This window comes from Fusarium poae, chromosome 1, assembly GCF_019609905.1.
Source record: "Fusarium poae strain DAOMC 252244 chromosome 1, whole genome shotgun sequence".
Taxonomy (NCBI): Eukaryota; Fungi; Ascomycota; class Sordariomycetes; order Hypocreales; family Nectriaceae; genus Fusarium; species Fusarium poae.
Window position 1 is genome coordinate 314225 of NC_058399.1, and position 18571 is coordinate 332795.

Below are 18571 nucleotides of genomic sequence, written 5' to 3' on the forward strand. Positions count from 1 at the left end.
GTTCCAATCTCCTGGGACAACCCGATCGGAGTTGAATGCTCATTCTGGTGTAGTTTTTTTTTCCCCCAGTTATCCCAAGAGAAAAATGGTGGCTTTTTCTTAGTGGCAACAGGGGCCACCTCGCGTGATAGGAGAAAAAAACAGAAGCTATCGAATGTGTGTGCACCAACGGCTTCGCGGAGAATGATGCCGTAGGGGAACCAGTCTGTGTTGGTTCGTGATTAGATCTAACGATTTCATCGTGGCGCAATCAATGTCTGTGTTTTTTTTCTCTCTCTCTTTCGCACTGACCTCTTTTACTGCGGGAGGAAATGTCCGTACTAGACACAAGGGTCCATCCATTTTGAGAGACAGCAGTATTATTATCTGGAACTCTGAATCAACCACCGATTTGCTTGTTTGTCGTATTAATTTGAATAGAGTTTATAGTAGAATTACCAGGCTTGAACATACCCGAATGAATGGTTGCCCGCGCAAGCCACTGTGGTTGGCGATGCAGATTCGAGATTGCCCGGATTCCTTAATCAGCCATGTTTATTCGGGAGGCGTTGCAATAAAGTGTAATTTATTGGAAAGACAATGGCACGATTTTCTTTGTGGTAGTAAATGATTTACTTACCATGCCGTGCCGTGCCGTCAAACTTCGGACCTCTTTCCGATCAGATTCTCAGTCAGAGACAAATAGACCAGGTCAGGCCATATTGAGGTCATTCAGTTTAGGCTGGAGAGCGGAGACTTGGGGATAAGCGAGGTGAGATGAGATGTCAGATTCAGATTCAGATCCACAGATCCGAGAGAGAGAAAAAAAACGACAGTTCACATTCAGACTCCATCATTTGTCACCGGACTTAAACGTCTTTTTTCATCCCTTGCTTCTTTCTCGTTCTTCGGCTTCTTTTCTTTTGCCATTTCTGGTTCATTCCTTTGTCCATCCCATGTGGCTAGAGTGGAAACAAGGTGTTGGCGTCATTCCAGTCCCTCCCACAACCTTATCATCACATCATCATCTTTGAAGATGCAAGTCTCGGCTACCAAAAACACAAGATGCAAGAAATTAATCCAGTGGGAGCTGCATACGAGACAAGACAGGTCTCAGTTCAACGGTCGCAAAATGGCCTGATATCTCATCACTTGTCTCTGACTCCCTGCATATAGCCCCAACCTCGAGTCTGTTAAGCAGGGAGATGCAATTTGGGACAAGAGAAGAGACTGATCCCATTATCACCAAAGCAGAAAACCTGGAATGGAAAAGTGATATACCCCAAAGGTTAAATAGCAAATAAACCTTTGGAAACTGTTATTGGAATGCGGTTCGGCGTCTATAAACTCTGTCAAATGCCGTTTGCGAGAGATTCTGGGGAGACCGAAATTTACAGAGCCAATCGATAAACTACAGTGGTCCAGAGCCCCGGAAGTAAAAAGGTGGTGCGCGGGCCCGCTGTGGGAAACAAGGCCGAACGGGGTTCCGGTTCTTTGGGACGGATGCATATGCATATGCATATGCCTTGGCAGCTGTCAATCACTCTACTAACATATCAAGCTTGCTGTCTTGCATGATGAGATCAGTAATGGAAAAAAAAAGCAAAGAAAGATGAAGGGTGGTTGGCAGGTCAAACACAGAAACAGATGCGGGATGATGTCCATCTGTCTAAACGGTAGCAGACCCGCTACACCTTTTCAATTTAGCGAATAACCCCCCTGTAACTCCCAGCTCAATTTACGACATGTCCTTTTTCCATCATATCAAATGATGTAACGAACTGTTGGTCCCCTCTCTCCTCTATCCCTCTTTTATTTACTTTTCCCATCCCTAGAAATCCTACTCCAACAAGGGAGAAGAAACACGATCCATCATCATTCAACCACTTTATTGTTTTTACTTTCTTACGCCTCCTTTCTTTTTTCGCCCCTGTGGAGCGCAAATTACCCAATCCCGACACGGGGATGTAGATTGAACTTACACCGGATCGAGCATCGCGCGGGAGATAAGCGTCGAGCTTTAGACCCCAAAGATCCAAGGCAAGCAAGCTTTCACTCAAGAAAATCCAGACCATTGGCGCCCTTGCATATGTACACTTCCACGTGGCAGTTGGGTTTCCACATGTTTGTACAGTGTGTCGAATCTAGGCATCTATTTACAGTTCAAGATGAAGAACAAACAGCAATACCAAGGACAGGCGTTCATACCGAGGCTGGGATATAGATATGCGAGGCTGTTTAATTGATGGGGTTGCATTCACTGTGGGCTACTGTTTCCTATTGATGCAACACTACATCGGTAATAGCAAAGATTGACGACTGTCAAGGTTTGTATTGACCACAGACTGGCTTGTCCTTCTTCCAGGGAAGATAATCGTTGAAGGGGTCCGAGACATGGGCTCCCCCGTAGAAGCAGGGAGTCTTTACGAAATACATTACTACCCGCTGAAGGATGCAAGCAAGGGATTTTTACTGTCAATTCGTTTCAATCCGCCGTCTTGTTTATATCGCAATATAATTACTTATTTGTCAAAAAGGACTCTCGATCCCCTGTCCTGGTTTGGCGTCAGGAACGTCTACATTTTCCCGATATTCTAGCGTAAAGTAAAATGCCCAGTCCCATCCATCACACAGTCAATCAAGGTTCAGTTCAGCCGCGTGCAAACTTTACCATTTCTTGTTCACCCTGCAGTAACAAAATGTCTCAGTGAAAGGGTGGCACGGGCAGATAAGTAGGTAATCCTTTTTTCGTATGAGATCTATGTTTACTGTACCGAGGATATCCCAGGGTTGCATTGAACAATAAATAGAGCACAACACATGAACCCTTGTCGATAATTACGAGATGAGATGAGATGAGATGGTGACTGCTACCCTGTTGTGACTCTTTGCCTTCAGCTACCTTGGTAGTTTGTGTATCTACTACTTAATCTGGACCCATCGATTCGTCATGCTTTTAGTCGGGATAGTCTCGTAAACAACGCCGTCTCTCTTGGCTAGTTAGTTAATAATGACCGTATTTTATCTACCACCATTTATCTTAGCTGTGCTACCTTATTGTTGTATCTTTGTGTTGTTGGTGGTCCGTGAGATAAAAATCGTCAACTGAGCTTGGACGACACCACCCAAACACCCCCCGGACCCCCCCTAGTAAAGCTTATTGGCCCCCCTGTGAGATTCGTGGCTTTTTTCTTCAGAGTCTGGCTATCACTTGCACTCACCTGTATCACCAATTCAATCCTGTGCACGCTCGGACAAAGAGCGTGCGCATTTATCTATTGCTTGTTGTGAATTGTTACACTGAAGATAATGAATTGATTTGTCATTTGTGTCTTGTGCAGTTGACTGCTATCATCTATGTGCATTATCGTGCTTGCAGTAGCAATGGATGGAACCCAAGAGAGTGTCAATGCCTTGGTTTGACAACAAACCCGGTTTAATAGCATAATAGATGCCCAAACTTGACCGAGAAGAGTAATCTGCCCCGTCCTGTTAGTTAATTGACAGCAACAATGCTACGGATACATACTCACTGTGATATCTCAAATGCCACAGTTGCTTTGACCAGGGGTACAACCCCTCCAATGTTTAGACCCATGTCAAAGCGCCGATCTACCACTCAAGCAGGGGTTTCCCTCTCTTTTTTTCTCTCTCTCCCTACAGAAAAAAAAAGTGATCGATGTGATGTAAAGGGAGTGACACACCTGGTCCTGGGGGGGAGGGGGCCCAGTCCAGTCCGGTAGATCCGTTGGACGCAGCAAGACTAAAAGGCTCCAGCACTACACTAAACCTGTTAGACAACGCCTCTCCCCTTCAGCTCTAGACTAGAACCCTTGCTTAGTCCAGACCGGGTAACAGAGCAGAGCAGTTCAGCGAATATCGCATCGCATACCAAACTACGTACGGATACTTCGAAACTAGGCTAGGGTCCCGCTTACATTTACTTTTACTTTTATGTACTACAGTGCGGTACCTGAAGCCTGCCTTCCTTGCAAAGCTGACTGGTATGCTATTCCGCACTTCTACAGCTCAAGATATGCTTGGCTTGCGGCCTCGACTCGACTACTCGCACAAGACCATACTCGTTCTCGATTAAAGCGCCATAAAGCCTGTTGCTCCCACTTTCCCTTCCCCTCCTCTCCTCTCCTACTAAGAGAGCCCATATCCCCCCCTCTCCTCTTCCTCTCGCTCTCTTTTCTTTTTTTTAATAATGACCACACAAATCGCTCCTCTGGGTCCTGCTCCTGCTATTCCTGCTACTGACAAGGAATACTCTTTCTTCGAAGCTCTTGCTCTTGGTCCAAGGGAATCTTTCTCTCTTGTGTCAAACGAAGCCCTCGGTCTTCCCAGCAGCCCAACCAGTCCAACCAGTCCAACAAGACCTCAAGCGACATCAGCTCAACAAAAGTCGAGATCACCACTGCTGGGTTCTCTTCCTGAACTTACTCCATCTGCTCGACCCGTCACACCTCCTCATACCAAGAAGCGACTCGCTCAAGTTTCCGCTCAGGCCTACGTTCCCGCTAGTCCTGCAAGAAGCGCTGTAGTACCACCTACACCAAAGTCGGCTTCCGCCACAGCGCCTCTGAAGAAGGCACCATCTGTTATCACAGTTTCCACCACCTCTCCTCCTAACACTAGCGCTGCCAGAGTACCCACTGCAGCTTCAACAAATACAGCTCCCCGATCGCTCAACAGCAAAAAGAGCTCCGCAGCCATGGCCAACACAGTAAAGGCCCAGAGCACCTGCCTGGAGCTATGCCACAAGACCACCGCCCTCGGCGACCGCATCTCGGTTCGCATGCTAGAGTACCTCACAATGGTGACCAAGCAACCTCACGGCCTCGACGTTCTCGCTCACGACTTTCTCGACACATGCGAGATCCTCTTCTCTATTGAGGCCGGCCTCGGCGAGTGCATCCGCAACCAACAGACTTTCCCCGCCGACGTCATCTCGGAGCTGAGCAAGAAGTTCCGCGTCACACAAGCAGACTTTCAGCTTCTTGATCAGATGCTCGCCAGGTTTTTGGAGAATGAGCGCAAGGGCACCATGGGTCGTATGCGTCGTGGATGGGGTCGCATCTTTGGCGATAACGATATCGAAAAGATGATCAGCGCCCTCGGTCGCACACGAGAGAGTCTTCGCATGAGCGCTCTCATGTTCCAGTGGAGCTTGGGCAACGAGAAGATTGAGAATGAGCTCGGTATCGGATACACCGGTCTCGCAGCTGCTCTCGACCGAATGGACTCCCGCGCTGGTGTCGCACCTCGATCAAAGGTTTCCGACGCTGGTGGTTCTCAGTACAGACCATCTTCTGCCTCTGCGCATCGTGGTATCGAGGGTCATGTCATGTCCATCAACTCACAACCTCCTCTGCCTCCTCTTCCCTGGGCTGAGCGCTCTGCTTCTCTACATACTGACCCCATCGCTGCCTCTATTCACAACGATGCGCGCTCATTTAGCAATCATCACCACAACACTGCCAGTTCAGTGCACTCCAATGAGCGATACCACTCTGGTACGACGGCTACCTTTGATCGCATGAGCACATTTGATGAGCACCACGAGACACGGTCGCAAAACACTCAAATATCAGATAGTGAAGTCTCTCTTGAAGAGCTTGCTGGTCTTGACCTCAACGGTGGCACCAAGGCTGTCCGCATCAAAGCCGATCCCTTCAGCATGCCCCGCTGGAACCCCCGCAACACTGTCGGTGCTGACGCCGCCAACCTCAAGACAGCCCTTATCAGCGCTGTCCGCGGTAAGAATCACAAGCTCATTGAGCAGCTCCTGGACCGTGGTGTTTCTCCCAACACTGGTCCCGATCACCTCGCTCTCAAGGAAGCTGTCCTCAACACCGACTCTGAAGCTGTTCGTCTACTTCTTCTCTTCGGTGCTGACCCCAACGGTATTGACCGCGATGGCGTAACCCCTCTCTTCGCTGCAGTTGAGCGATCTTTCATCGCCGGCGCTGTCCCTCTTCTCAAGTATGGCGCTGATCCCACCTTCCAAATTGGCCCCGACAATGAGACCGCCCTTGCTGCTGCCTGCATGGCCAACAAGGTCAACTTTGCTCATCTTCTCTTGATCTACGGTGGCGATCCCAACCAGCTGACCGCCACTGGCGAGACGCTTCTCAGCGCTGCCATCAACAAGAAGACGCCCAAGAGGTTTATCGATCTCATTCTTGACTACGGCGCTGACCCCGATCTCAAGAGTCGTGAGGGCAAGACTGCTCTTTTCGAGGCTATCCAGAACTCTCGCGTGGACATTGTCCAGAGTCTTCTTGACCACGGCGCCAACCCCAACCTGCCTGGTCCCAAGCACATGCTCTGGCCTGCGACATATCAGTCAGCATGTCTGCAGGTTCTCCTCAACCACGGTGCCGACCCCAAGAAGGCTCCTGGTATCATGGAGCTTGCCGTCAGTGTCAACAACATCGAGTCGGTCAAGATTCTGCTCAGCTCAAAGGTCGACCCCAACCAAAAGAAGGATGGCGTCTACACTCCCCTCTGCACATCGATCCGTGACAATCGACCCGACATCTTTCACCTCCTCCTCGCCAACAAGGCCGACCCCAACGTCCCTGCCAGCGAGTACCCCGCCTTCAAGTGCATTACGCACAACCGTCTCCAGTACCTTCCTCACCTTGTCGAGGCTGGAGTCAACCTTTCTTCTCCCAAGGGTATTGTCGAGACTGCTGTCAGTGTCAACAACATGGAAGCTCTTACATGGCTTCTCGAGAAGGGTATGAACCCCAACGACAAGAACCCCAAGGGTCACTCACCCTTGACGACTGCTATCCGGGAGAACAGAGTCGATATGGTCGACTTCCTCCTCACCAACGGTGCCGACCCCAACGTTCGAGGTCAGGACTGGCCTGTCTGCATGGCCGTCCGCAACCCTCCCATCCTCAAGCGCATCCTCTCCGTTCTCGCCGAGCCCCGCGCTTTCAAGGGAGTCATGGAGATGGCCGTCGTAGCCAACCAGCTCGAATCCGTCAAGCTCCTCCTCAACGCCGGAGTCTCAGTAGAGGACAAGAACGGCGGTGTTTTCTCTCCTCTCACATCCGCCATCCGCGAAGACCGCAAGGACATCGTGTGGTACCTCATCAACGAAGGCGGCGCCGACATCAACGCCCCCGGTGAGCATTTGCCAGTGGTTAAGGCCCTCCGCCGATACCGCGGCGACGGTGAGATCCTCGAGTTTCTCCTCGAGCACGGCGCGGACCCCAACAAGGTGTACCGCGGCTGGAACGGTGTCATGCAAGCCGTCGAGAACGGCGACGAGCAGATCCTCCGTCTTCTCGGCGAAAAGGCCGGTTTCGATATGGATGTCAAGGATGAGCTTGACCGATCCATTACTGAGATTGCTGCTTCCAGAGGATGGGATGAGGCCGTCGCCATTCTTCAAGAGTACGCCATCACAAAATCTGCTTAATTTTTGTTCTCCGATCATGTGTAAGATGATGAATGCTTTTCGGTTTCAGGCCAAGGTTTGGGGAAATAACTTTTGGAGTCCGCGATTTTCGTTTATTGCTCGGTCATTGGGAATTGCTTTGAAGGGTTCGGTTCATCTTGGGTCTTTTTTTTTAACACTATATCCTCTTTGTTCTGTCTTTGTCCATATCCCCCCCATCTACAACGCCGGTACAGTAATACTGGACCGATGTACTTGCTCAGTCTTTAGACATGCATATTTTCTTTGTCAAATCTATTTATGATAATATATATATATCATCTCAAAATGAAACTCAACTTTTACAACATGTCTTGGTTTACCTGTCGATGAATGTACGTGAATGGCAATATTAGAGATGGCATCGTAGTGCTGTTTTAGTGGATGGTTATAGGGGTTAACCACTGTAACGTCACCCATATGCTCGACGTAGTTAAACCAACACAACTGAGAACAAACCATCTCATACTTGTCATAGATAATTCATTTTCTATCTATTACATTCTCTACATCTACAGTCTATTTCCCATATTTATATGAACACTCTTAATCTGCGTATACGCTTCCAACCCCGCCTCTCCAAGCTCCCTCCCAATCCCACTCTGCTTCACACCACCAAACGGCACTCTAGGATCGCAATCCTGACTACTATTAATCCAGACCATTCCCGCCTCAATCGCAGCAGCGACTCGATGCGCCTTTTCCAAATTCGTCGTAAACGCTGCAGCACCCAAACCGTACGTCGTATCATTCGCCAACTCAATGCCTTCCTCTTCTGTCTTGAAAGTAGAGATGACAACCACTGGACCGAAAATCTCCTCGCGAAAGACTCGCATCGAGGGCTTCACGTCTGTGAAGACGGCGGGGGAGATGTAGAAGCCCTTGTCTGAGCCGTTGACCTTGAGAGGACCACCACCGGCTGCTAATGTTGCGCCTTCTTTTTTGCCGATTTCGATGTACTCGAGGATTCTCTCGTATTGTACCTTTGACACTTGCGGTCCCTGGTACGTTTCCTTATCCCACTGGTCACCTACTTTGCTTACAGTTTTGAGCGTGTCAATGAACTGCTTGATGAATTCTTCATAAATAGTCTCTTGCACGAGAATGCGCGACGTCGCAGTGCAGATCTGGCCTTGGTTCGACATGATTCCGAAATGCGACCATTTGACTGCTTGGTCCATCTCAGCGTCGTCAAACACCAACAAAGGCGACTTTCCGCCTGTTTCGAGGGTGATGTTCTTTAGTGTCTTTGCCGCGACGCCCATGATGTTGGCAGCTGTAGCCGTAGACCCTGTAAAGGCAATCTTGTCCACCAAAGGATGCTGCACCAAGGCTGCACCTGTGTCTTTGCCTAGACCATTGACGATGTTGACAACACCAGGTGGAAAACCAGCTTCCTTGATCAATTCACCCAAGACCAAAAGACTCAAAGGCGTCTGCTCAGCTGCTTTAATAACAACTGCGTTTCCACAAGCCAATGCAGGACCGAGCTTCCAGGTAGCCATAGAAAGAGGATAGTTCCAAGGAATAATCTGCGCAATTACACCTACGGGCTGGCGAATTGTGAATGCAAACTTTTGAGGCGTCGTGTTGATGGTTTGACCAAACGTCTTGTCGGCCCAGCCTGAGTAATAACGAATAACACCGACAGCTTCAACGAGATCATTCTCAAGAGTCTCGATGTACGTCTTTCCATTATCCCATGCGTCAATGGTAGCAAAGAGCTCACGCTTTGACTCGATGAGATCTGCTAGACGGGCCATGAGTTGGCCTCTGTCTGAAGCGGGGAGGTCTTTCCATGAAGTGTGGCGCATAGCTGCTTTGGCGGCTTTGACGGCTTTGTCGATGTCTTGTGCATCAGCGGCTTGGACTGTAGCGATTTCAATTTCGGTGCTGATGATTGTTAGTTGGTGAGAGTAAATGAGGTGAGGAGGAAAATACTTACGCGGGGTCAATTGAGGTAAGAGTTTGGCCGCTTGATGAAGCGACGAATTCATTGTTGATGAATAGGCCTGTTGGTTGAGACCATTTTACTCCGTTGGGAGCGGTTAACTCGATCGAAGGTGCCATGATGAGATGAGATGAGATGAGTGAATGAATGCTTTGAGTTGAGTCGAGGTTGAGGAGTCTCTTGTACTCATAGACACAGTATCAGATATACTGAATGGTCTCCGGATAGAGAAACTGACTCGATGAGAATGGAGAGCAGTTCCGTAACGATGGCATCGCGGTGGCCTTCTCTTTTTAAAACCACGCATCCACCATCACCTGACGGGACAGGAAGGAAGGTGAAGCCTACCTCCACTGTATTTACAGCGACCCCGCACTAAACATTCCCCGCAGTGGATGAAGCAGCCAACGTACTTATCGTGTCTCTCTTTGCTATCACCAACATTGAATACAGTCAAAGATAACGAAACAGGTAGGTAGTTTTTATTTTACTCTAACAAATATATCAAATCTTGGCCTTTTTCGCCTCAGCCTCTTCAGCCACAGCTCTAGGAATTTCTGCGTCTAGACCTGTCTCAGTTGGCTTCCAGCCCAGGATTTCCGTGGCGCGACGAGGTTTGCTCCGAGCATTGCTGCCGAAAAAGACTGAACCAGCTGGTAACGCAGTGTCTACTTCTGGCTTCCATAGCTCTTCTACTTCTAGTGTATCGATATGTCCTTGCTCCTTTGCTGCTTCCGCTACCTTGTCTGAGATGTCGGCCCAAGTCTGTGAAATGTTAGCATCAGTACATTACCCTGGAGAGTGTTGGGCGCTTACAGTTTCGTTGGCGCCAGGGAAATAAATGCCGTCCTCTCCCCAAATTGTGTCATTGTCATTCCCATCAACGGCATGCTCTACAAGACGAACAAATAATCTCGCAAGATCAGCGACATGGACATTTGTCCAAGCTGCGAGACCTCGGCCGGCTCTCACAGCGTGTCCTCGTTCTAGAGCTACCTTGGCCAAAGCGGGGATCTGCACGCTGCGTTGCTTAACAGGGCCCTCTCCCTTGCCATAGATGATGGGAGGAAAGACATTGGCGGTCTTGATGTAGCCCGTATCCCGTGCGATTTGGATAACGTAGTTATCTACCACGCGAGATTTGTGGTTGCGGATGAGGTTTTGAATATGATAGATACCACCCAGATCATCCCACACAGTGTCAGAGGGCTCGCCTGGCTTGAAAGAGGGGGACGATAGATCCTCGACAGGAAGTAGACTTGCGCCCGAGATTTGGATCAGACAGGCTGTAATAATAAATCATTAACATCATGTCCGACGGTCGGTTCGGTGCTCAACTCACCTTCTGACTGGGACTGCAATCCTAGGTGGATGGCCTTTAGAGCCTCGATGTGCTTGTTCGACGCGACATCTAAACAAGTCAGTACAACCACTGACATTTCTTGTGATACCACGTACTCAGCACGATGTTGGCTTCTGAAGCCTCGCGTTCCAAGAGTGCGCTGTTATCCAAGTCACCTAACACAATGCGCACCTTGGGATATGCCTGTACGATTGTCTCGGCGGCGTGGCTGTCGCGTACAAGCGCGGCGATGGTGTACTCGGGGTGAGTTTTGGTGAGCTCATGAAGGAGCTGTCCTCCGACGTAACCCGAAGCACCAGTCCTGTATATTGTTAGTCCACGCGACAATTGAATGATGTAGTGGTGGTCTCACAGAAAGATTGAAGTCATTTTGTTTATGTGATAGATTGTTCAGACACTATGATGCACTGAAGATTCCCTAGAGAGGGGGTACCTATTTATGCCCCTCTCAAAAACAATTACCAAGATTATTATTATTAAGCTACGAATTGCGACATGGCGGGGAAGATTGATCTTGATTGATTGCAAAGCCAGTGGTTTAATAATGCATGCTTATGAGTAATTCTGTCGCGGAAGCTTACCCTTTTCAGAGACGACTCCCAAATAATAAACACCCCACTATTTACAGCTTCGGGTCGTCGAGACTTACCTATTTTTGACAACAACACCAAAATGGAGGTCATGTACAATCACGCGGAGTTGGACGGATTTGGTAGAGATAAACAGATGAGACAGACATATAATAGACACTGAAGAACAACAGATACTCAGATTAAAATCACATATTCTCATCATACTCATTCAAAATGGCTCCTCAAGAACTCACAGGCATTCTCGTCGCTCTCATCACGCCCTTCAAAGACGACGGCTCTGTCGACTATGAAGCTCTCGACGCTCACATTCAACGTCAGATCAAAGCTGGTGTCCACGGTTTTGTCCCCGGTGGCAGCACAGGAGAATTCACTGCTTTGACTGTCCAAGAACGTAAAGATGTTCTCGCCCAAGTCGTCAAGTCAGCAGCTGGCCGTGTCCCCGTCATCGCTGGTATCGGCGACCTCACCACTTCAGGTGTCGTTGATCTAGCAAAACACGCTGCTGAGGTCGGCGCCGCTGCCACCATGATCGTCCCCCCCTTCTACGACGCCCCAAACTTGAAGCAACTAAGGGGCATGTTTGAGGAGATTTACAAGGAGAGCGGTCTTCCTATTATGTACTACAACATCCCCAGCGCCAGCGGCGTGAGTCTATCACCTGCTGAGATTGCTGGTCTTTCTGAGGTTGGCGTCAAGTATCTCAAGGATACATCTGGCAACGCCCCCGCCCTTACAGATCTTCTCTTCCACCACCACAACTCCATCACCGCCCTCAACGGATGGGATACCCTTACTTTCTACGGTCTCTGCGCTGGCGCCAAGGGATCTGTCTGGGGAACCACGAATGTTCTTCCCGAGCTGTCAGTACAGTTGTGGAACGCCATTGCTGTTGATGGCGATCTTAAGAAGGGCCGTGAGCTGTGGAGCAAGATCTTTCCTGTCTGCAAGTTTTTGGAAGCGCATCATTACGGAGCTGGTATCAAGACGGGTATGGAATTGCAGGGTTTCAAGACTGGTGGTTTGAGGAAGCCTTTTGAGCTACTTGAGGGTGAGGAGAGGGCTGAGTTGGCGCAGCTTCTTAAGGATGCTGGTGTTACTTTGGCTTAGATTAATGTATGTGACATAGATTTAAAATCGTAAAATAGACAAGCTTGAAGTTCACGATAATCGTTCCTGACCTAAGTCATCGATATCTCGGCGGGAATCGTATTCAGCTTACTGATCTTACATTGAGTGTGTGAACTTGTTTGCTTGTTTATGATAGACAAGGTGCAAAAACACTACTCGTAGTTTACATATATTTGAATAGTTTTACTACCAAGCGGCTATGCTATTGGTCTGATAGAGAAACATGCCTGTTGTTATTATGATGTATTAAATCGTGATATTCGGTAACGCCTATAGATCCCCTGGAGGAGTTTTTTATTCAGGTTAGAGACCTTTTTGAACTAAGAATGTCACTTCTCTTTAACTGACCGATCACTGAAGGATGTCAGATATGGCTAGGGGCATCCACAGCAGATACGAATATCATGAGTTGATACGGTACTTTTACATCTGTGTGGTGACATCACAGAGGTTACTGGTCACTATTTCAATTGTCTGTCCCTCTTCTCGTCTCTGGTAGGATCTACAGTATACTTGTCTATATGCACATTGCTGTGTAGGTCACCATTTAGTTTACCAGGATTGAAAATGAGTTGCAGGAATAAAATCTGTTCCAATACTAACATACCTATTGTAGTAAAGTAGTTGTATATCTAAACGCCAGAACTTCCATGCACCTCAATAATCCAGCAGTTACCATGTTGACAGCTAGGTAGGTACCCTGTTAATTACAGCGTACGTGCTCTTGTTGAGAAGGATTAGGCTTGGTAAAAGAGTCTAGATCTCTGTCTTGTCGCGGTAAGTTTCCTCCGAAACACGACAGTCTGTGCATCTTCATCCGAGGAACAGAGTGGATCGACGCCTAGACAATATCCTGGGGAAACGTGGAGGGCCAAGATGTTTGGATCAAACCCCGACATCGAACCTTTGGCGCTTGGCATCTCCATATACTTGCCTGTTTTGTGGACTTCATCAAACGAACGAGCTTTGGCGTTGTCGGTCTACTAGCAGTAAAGACGTGAGATGTCAACAACCATGACTTTGTATGACTCCCTTGATGGTATTTGCAGAAGGTAAGATGATGGAGTTATCTATGTGGAAAGGGTAGGGAGGTTGAAAGCCTGGGTTAATCCTGGGTCTAATGCCCTGTTCATCTTTGAGGAGTACTGCTACTATAAGATGCCATGGAAGTTATTTAAAGAAGTGAAGGTCGTTGATCATATATGGCTGTTCGAGATGGCACACCAGGGGCCTTTACTGGGATGGGTTTATCAAGGCTCGTCGTCAATCGGTTCTCAACTCCACATTCTACCGAATCCACCGAAGGCCAGCATGTCTTGTATGGGTCAATGTGGATGCTGTTACGAGACAACCTCTTATAGTCTGACACAGCCACTCGAGCTGAGTCTAGACTTACGAAACATTGATGACACTTTAGATCATCAAACACGTGCGCTGAAGATCCAAAGTATGCTGCCGCTGTCACACAATCCGCGACAGGCAAGTCCCGTGAAGGCAAGTATCGCGGTAACTACACCCCTGATAGAATAGACCAGTCTGATAATCAGGCCAGATATTAATGCAATACGATATGATCTAACCGAAACCTACGAGGCAATTATTTGCATGATACCGTGCTCGAGCCATCGGAACATGGCCCGTGTACACACTCATACTCCAATCCGGATATTACAACACGAAGCATGAATTCCTTAATCAGATTGTGTAATGATTTCAAGACGTTGGATACTGACGGAACATCACCCGTTGGTCTTACTATCGGCGCCTCCGTTTAGGTTACTACCGTCATCGGAACCGGTTCCACTGGTTGGATAGGCTGCCAACGGCTGAACAATAAACTGGGGAACTGCTTCAGTCTGTTTCATCTACCGTCCCGATGGTTGCCGTTATCAACGTTGAGGTAAAAGTTAAAAAGAAAATGCCTCGTTAATCTAATCTGAACCGCCGTCAATAACCCTCTCTCCCTTTGTGTGTGCACAGATGATAACGAGTCGCGGAGGGTTTCCCGATGGGATACCATCGGGTCAGGTCATGCAATCAAGGAAGACCCCCTAATCCGTACAGGGGTTAAAGTAAGTAACCCCGAATTCGTGAGTGTATGCAACTTAACTGTACGTACAGGGGATGCGTTGACCAACCGTAACGCGTATGCGCGAAATAAGTCTTTCCAGAAGGATACTGCTTACGGGTAAATTGGAGTCGACAGCCTCACCTGTTTGTTTCCGGGGAAGAGTTTTTACTTGTGTATCGGGATTGCCGAGTGCTGAGAAAACATCTCCAAAAATCTCCAATTTCATGGTGAACTTGAAAGAGTGAGGACTGTCGCCTTTTATCAACACTTGACGATGGAGACACAAGGTTAGATGAGATGAATGTATGTAAATTAAAGGTGTCTTGATTCCACAAAAAAGAGGATATCGTGTTATTGTCAATGCCTGTTTATTCGTGCGGAATGTTGGAGTTTCTCCATAACTTGGAGACGCCCGACCCGGATCGTGTCCCGATTTTTCTTTTGCTTGTTACTGGGGTAAAAAATAAAAAGATGGGGTAGAGATTTACTGTAGGTAATGAAAACTCAGCCTCTGACGACTAAGAACTGTACGTACTCTCTGTGGAGAAGTCTGAGGACGACTTGACTCGCTAACAAAGTCAAACCCATCAACAGTGGAACATGATAAACGTCATCGCTCAGGCCTCTTTTGGTTACTGACCCTGTTTTCTTTTACGTGATAGCTTCTTCGTCTCTGGCCCTTTTTGTTAGCAAGCACCTCATCTTGTGTGGAATAGACCCTCTTTCTCCACGATTTCATCGTTCTTCCCCATGGGGGAGTTAAGATGCCAAGCTCAATAATCCTCTGTGCAAAGAATTGATGAATGATGATCAAGACGTCTGTTCATGTCTTCTCCACATAACGCTATGCCAACCACAGATAAGACCCAGGTTCTAACTACTAACTGCCTCGGGCACGGCGAACTGGGGGGGGGCGATTGAAAGACTCTGTCTTGCAGGTTTTCGTGGTGCAAAGCATGTGTATCATTTGGGGGAGGAAATCGACTAACCCTGTATAGGTAACACAACACGGGGATCGACTCCATAGCGTGCTTTTTTCTGGTGTCTGGACTAGGGGGGGCAAAACTTTAGCACTCCAGCTGTTCTCTGGTCTGGTGTAGTCTACTCTCTCATGACATATTGTTACCATGGCATGACAGACAGGGTAGAGCTCCCATCTCTCCAGAATGTCCGAAATGGATCTTTTGTATAAGTTGAGCCCACTATCCCCAGATTTCGATCATCTCCTCTCCACATTCCACTTCACTCTCTCTTCATCTATCTTCACCTCCCCTCTCTTTCTTCTGTCTCTCTCCCCCTTCCTGTCTCTCTCCTACAAACACTATTCAACTCTTCAATCATTGAGTTGTCTAGTCAAGTTTTGTTAGTTCGTCTATTGGTCAATTGACTTTGCCCTTTTAAACCGACGACAACATGTCGCACCACGAGAACAACAACCTATCCGAGAAGGATCTCAAGCGCGACTTGGAGAATGACCAGACTTTAAACAACACTCCTTCCATCGCTGGAGCACAGGTTCACGATGATGTCTTTGGTGATATCACTGATGAAGGTCCCAACTACCGAGCTGTAAGTGAGCTCTCACGTGTACTCAATTGAACTGTCACTGACACGTTTAGGTCGGATGGATTGGTACTGTCGCTCTTATGATGAAGACCCAGATCGGCCTGGGTGTTCTGTCCATCCCAGCTGTCTTTGACGTCCTCGGAATCGCTCCTGGTATCATCTGCCTGATCGTTATCGCCGCCATCACAACTTGGTCCGACTACATGGTTGGTGTCTTTAAGCGCAACCATCCCCAAGTGTACGGTATCGATGACGCTGGATACCTCATCTTTGGTCGCATTGGACGCGAGATCTTTGGCATTGCCTTTTGCCTGTGTATGTGCCCCCTCACCAGACCCTTATGAAATAATTACTAATCGTTCATAGACTGGATCTTCGTTGCAGGTTCTGGTATGCTCGGTCTTTCCATCGGCCTCAACGCGGTCTCTCTCCACGGTACCTGTACAGCAGTCTTCGTCGCTGTCGCAGCCATCTGTGGTTTCCTCCTCGCCAGTGTCCGTACCCTTGGCCGCATCAGCATGCTCGCTTGGGTCGGTCTCATCTGCATCATGACCGCCATCTTCACCGTCACCATCGCAGTCGGTATCCAGGATAAACCTGCCGATGCGCCCCAGGATACCGAGTGGAAATCCGACTGGAAGGTTGTAGGCAACCCGTCCTTCACTCAGGCCATCTCATCCATCTCGTCGCTCATCTTCGCCTACGCTGGTACACCCGGTTTCTTCTCCATCGCTGCTGAGATGAAGAACCCCGCGCACTACACCCGATCTCTGATTGTGTGCCAGGCTGGTGTGACTATTACTTATCTTGTCATCGGTATCGTTGTGTACTTGTACTGTGGATCATACGTCGCTTCTCCCGCTCTCGGTTCAGCTGGTCACTTGATCAAGCGCATCGCCTACGGTATCTCTCTGCCTGGTCTTCTGGCCACAACCGTCCTCGTCATTCACTTCGCCGCCAAGTACGTCTTTGTTCGTCTCCTCCGCGGAACCAAGCATCTCGCTTCCAACAGCGCTGTCCACTGGGGAACATGGATTGCCTGCACTCTCACCACCACCGTCATCGCTTATCTGATCGCTTCCGGCATTCCCGTCTTTGGTGGCCTTGTGTCTCTTGTTGGTGCCCTTTTGGGTACGCTGATGTCGTTCCAGCTCTACGGTTGCATGTGGCTGTACGATAACTGGGCCAAGGGCAAGCGTGACCCCAATGTCAAGTGGTACCTCATGGTTGCTTTCAGCATCTTTGTCATTGTTTCTGGTACTTTTTTGATGATTAGTGGTACTTACGGATCCATCGTTGGTATCATTGACTCTTACAAGACTGATGGCGGTTCCTCCGCTTTCTCTTGTGCCGACAACTCCAATTCCACTTAAGCGACAGCGTCTGTTTTGTGATTTTAGCATTTCATTATTTAAAAGGGTAGAGAGAAAACTATCTAGAGCGGCCATATATTCATATTTTACGAGGTAGAAGAATAGATATACTATCCTGTTACACATAATCTTTTACTGCTGTGATTGTCAACATCGCCAAAGACTTCGACTTGCTCCGCCATTGTTTGTTCAACTATCGTGACCGCCTGACAGTACCGGATATCGGATTCAAAGCATCAGGTAACACTGAGAAAACTACACGTCTCGGTTAATTGGCATCTGTCAAGATGACATGTTGAAACAATGACAACAACCTCACATGCAGCTTTAAGACGTCAAGAACGAGGCTAACGAATTTCTCAAAAAGACGTTACGCCACTCCACCAACAACAAATCTCCACTTCGCTCTCGACCTTCAATAGTTTCGATGTACGGAAGGCCACAGGGGGCAGTGTCCCAAAAGTGCGGATGCGATGATTTTTCTGTTAGGTTGATGCCGATGTTAGGATGACTATATGGTTTAAATATATAATTATCCTAATTAGGACTAGTCTGCTAATTAATTAAAGAATATATATTTAAATAGAAGGTCTTTATAGCGCATTTAGCAGCTATAGTATTATTAATTATAGTATATTTAGTAGCTATAATACTATTAGTTATAGTATACTTAGTACTATTAATTATAGTATACTTAGCACTATTAATTATAATATACTTAGTACTATTAATTATAGTATACTTAGTATTATTAATTATAGTATACTTAGCACTATTAATTATAGTATATTTAGTATTATTAATTATAATATATTTAGTAGCTATAATATTATTAATTATAGTATATTTAGTAGCTATAATACTATTAATTACAGTGTATTTAATAGCTATAGTACTATTAATTATAATGCACTTAGTAGCTATAGCACTATTAATTATAGCGCACTTAGTATTATTAATTACAGTATATTTAGTAGCTATAGTACTATTAATTATAGACCTTATAGTAGGTATATTCTTTAAATAGGTCTATATAGGAGATATAATTATATTAATTTTTGCTGTTACGTAACTCATGATGCACTTTT

At 47.5% G+C, this 18571-nt stretch overlaps 5 protein-coding genes across 5 annotated transcripts; 3 read left to right on the plus strand and 2 right to left on the minus strand.

Moving 5' to 3' along the window:
• Positions 1-4189: 4189 nt before the first annotated feature.
• Positions 4190-7420, plus strand: FPOAC1_000122 (uncharacterized protein; the record flags this gene model as incomplete). The annotated part of the gene is made up of 1 exon (XM_044844742.1): positions 4190-7420. The coding sequence occupies one exon, from the start codon at positions 4190-4192 to the stop codon at positions 7418-7420; it is 3231 nt and encodes a 1076-aa protein (XP_044710658.1).
• A 530-nt stretch (positions 7421-7950) lies between these two features.
• FPOAC1_000123 (uncharacterized protein) lies at positions 7951-9508 on the minus strand (the record flags this gene model as incomplete). Its single annotated transcript, XM_044844743.1, has 2 exons — positions 7951-9331; positions 9384-9508. The coding sequence occupies 2 exons, from the start codon at positions 9506-9508 to the stop codon at positions 7951-7953; spliced, it is 1506 nt and encodes a 501-aa protein (XP_044710659.1).
• A 385-nt stretch (positions 9509-9893) lies between these two features.
• Positions 9894-11121, minus strand: FPOAC1_000124 (uncharacterized protein; the record flags this gene model as incomplete). The annotated part of the gene is made up of 5 exons (XM_044844744.1): positions 9894-10154; positions 10206-10675; positions 10732-10800; positions 10848-11053; positions 11105-11121. 5 exons carry the CDS (start codon positions 11119-11121, stop codon positions 9894-9896), a joined length of 1023 nt encoding a protein of 340 aa, XP_044710660.1.
• Positions 11122-11558: 437 nt separating this feature from the next.
• Positions 11559-12452, plus strand: FPOAC1_000125 (uncharacterized protein; the record flags this gene model as incomplete). The annotated part of the gene is made up of 1 exon (XM_044844745.1): positions 11559-12452. One exon carries the CDS (start codon positions 11559-11561, stop codon positions 12450-12452), a length of 894 nt encoding a protein of 297 aa, XP_044710661.1.
• Positions 12453-15957: 3505 nt separating this feature from the next.
• Positions 15958-17483, plus strand: FPOAC1_000126 (uncharacterized protein; the record flags this gene model as incomplete). The annotated part of the gene is made up of 3 exons (XM_044844746.1): positions 15958-16113; positions 16164-16425; positions 16477-17483. The coding sequence occupies 3 exons, from the start codon at positions 15958-15960 to the stop codon at positions 17481-17483; spliced, it is 1425 nt and encodes a 474-aa protein (XP_044710662.1).
• Between the last annotated feature and the right edge of the window lie 1088 nt (positions 17484-18571).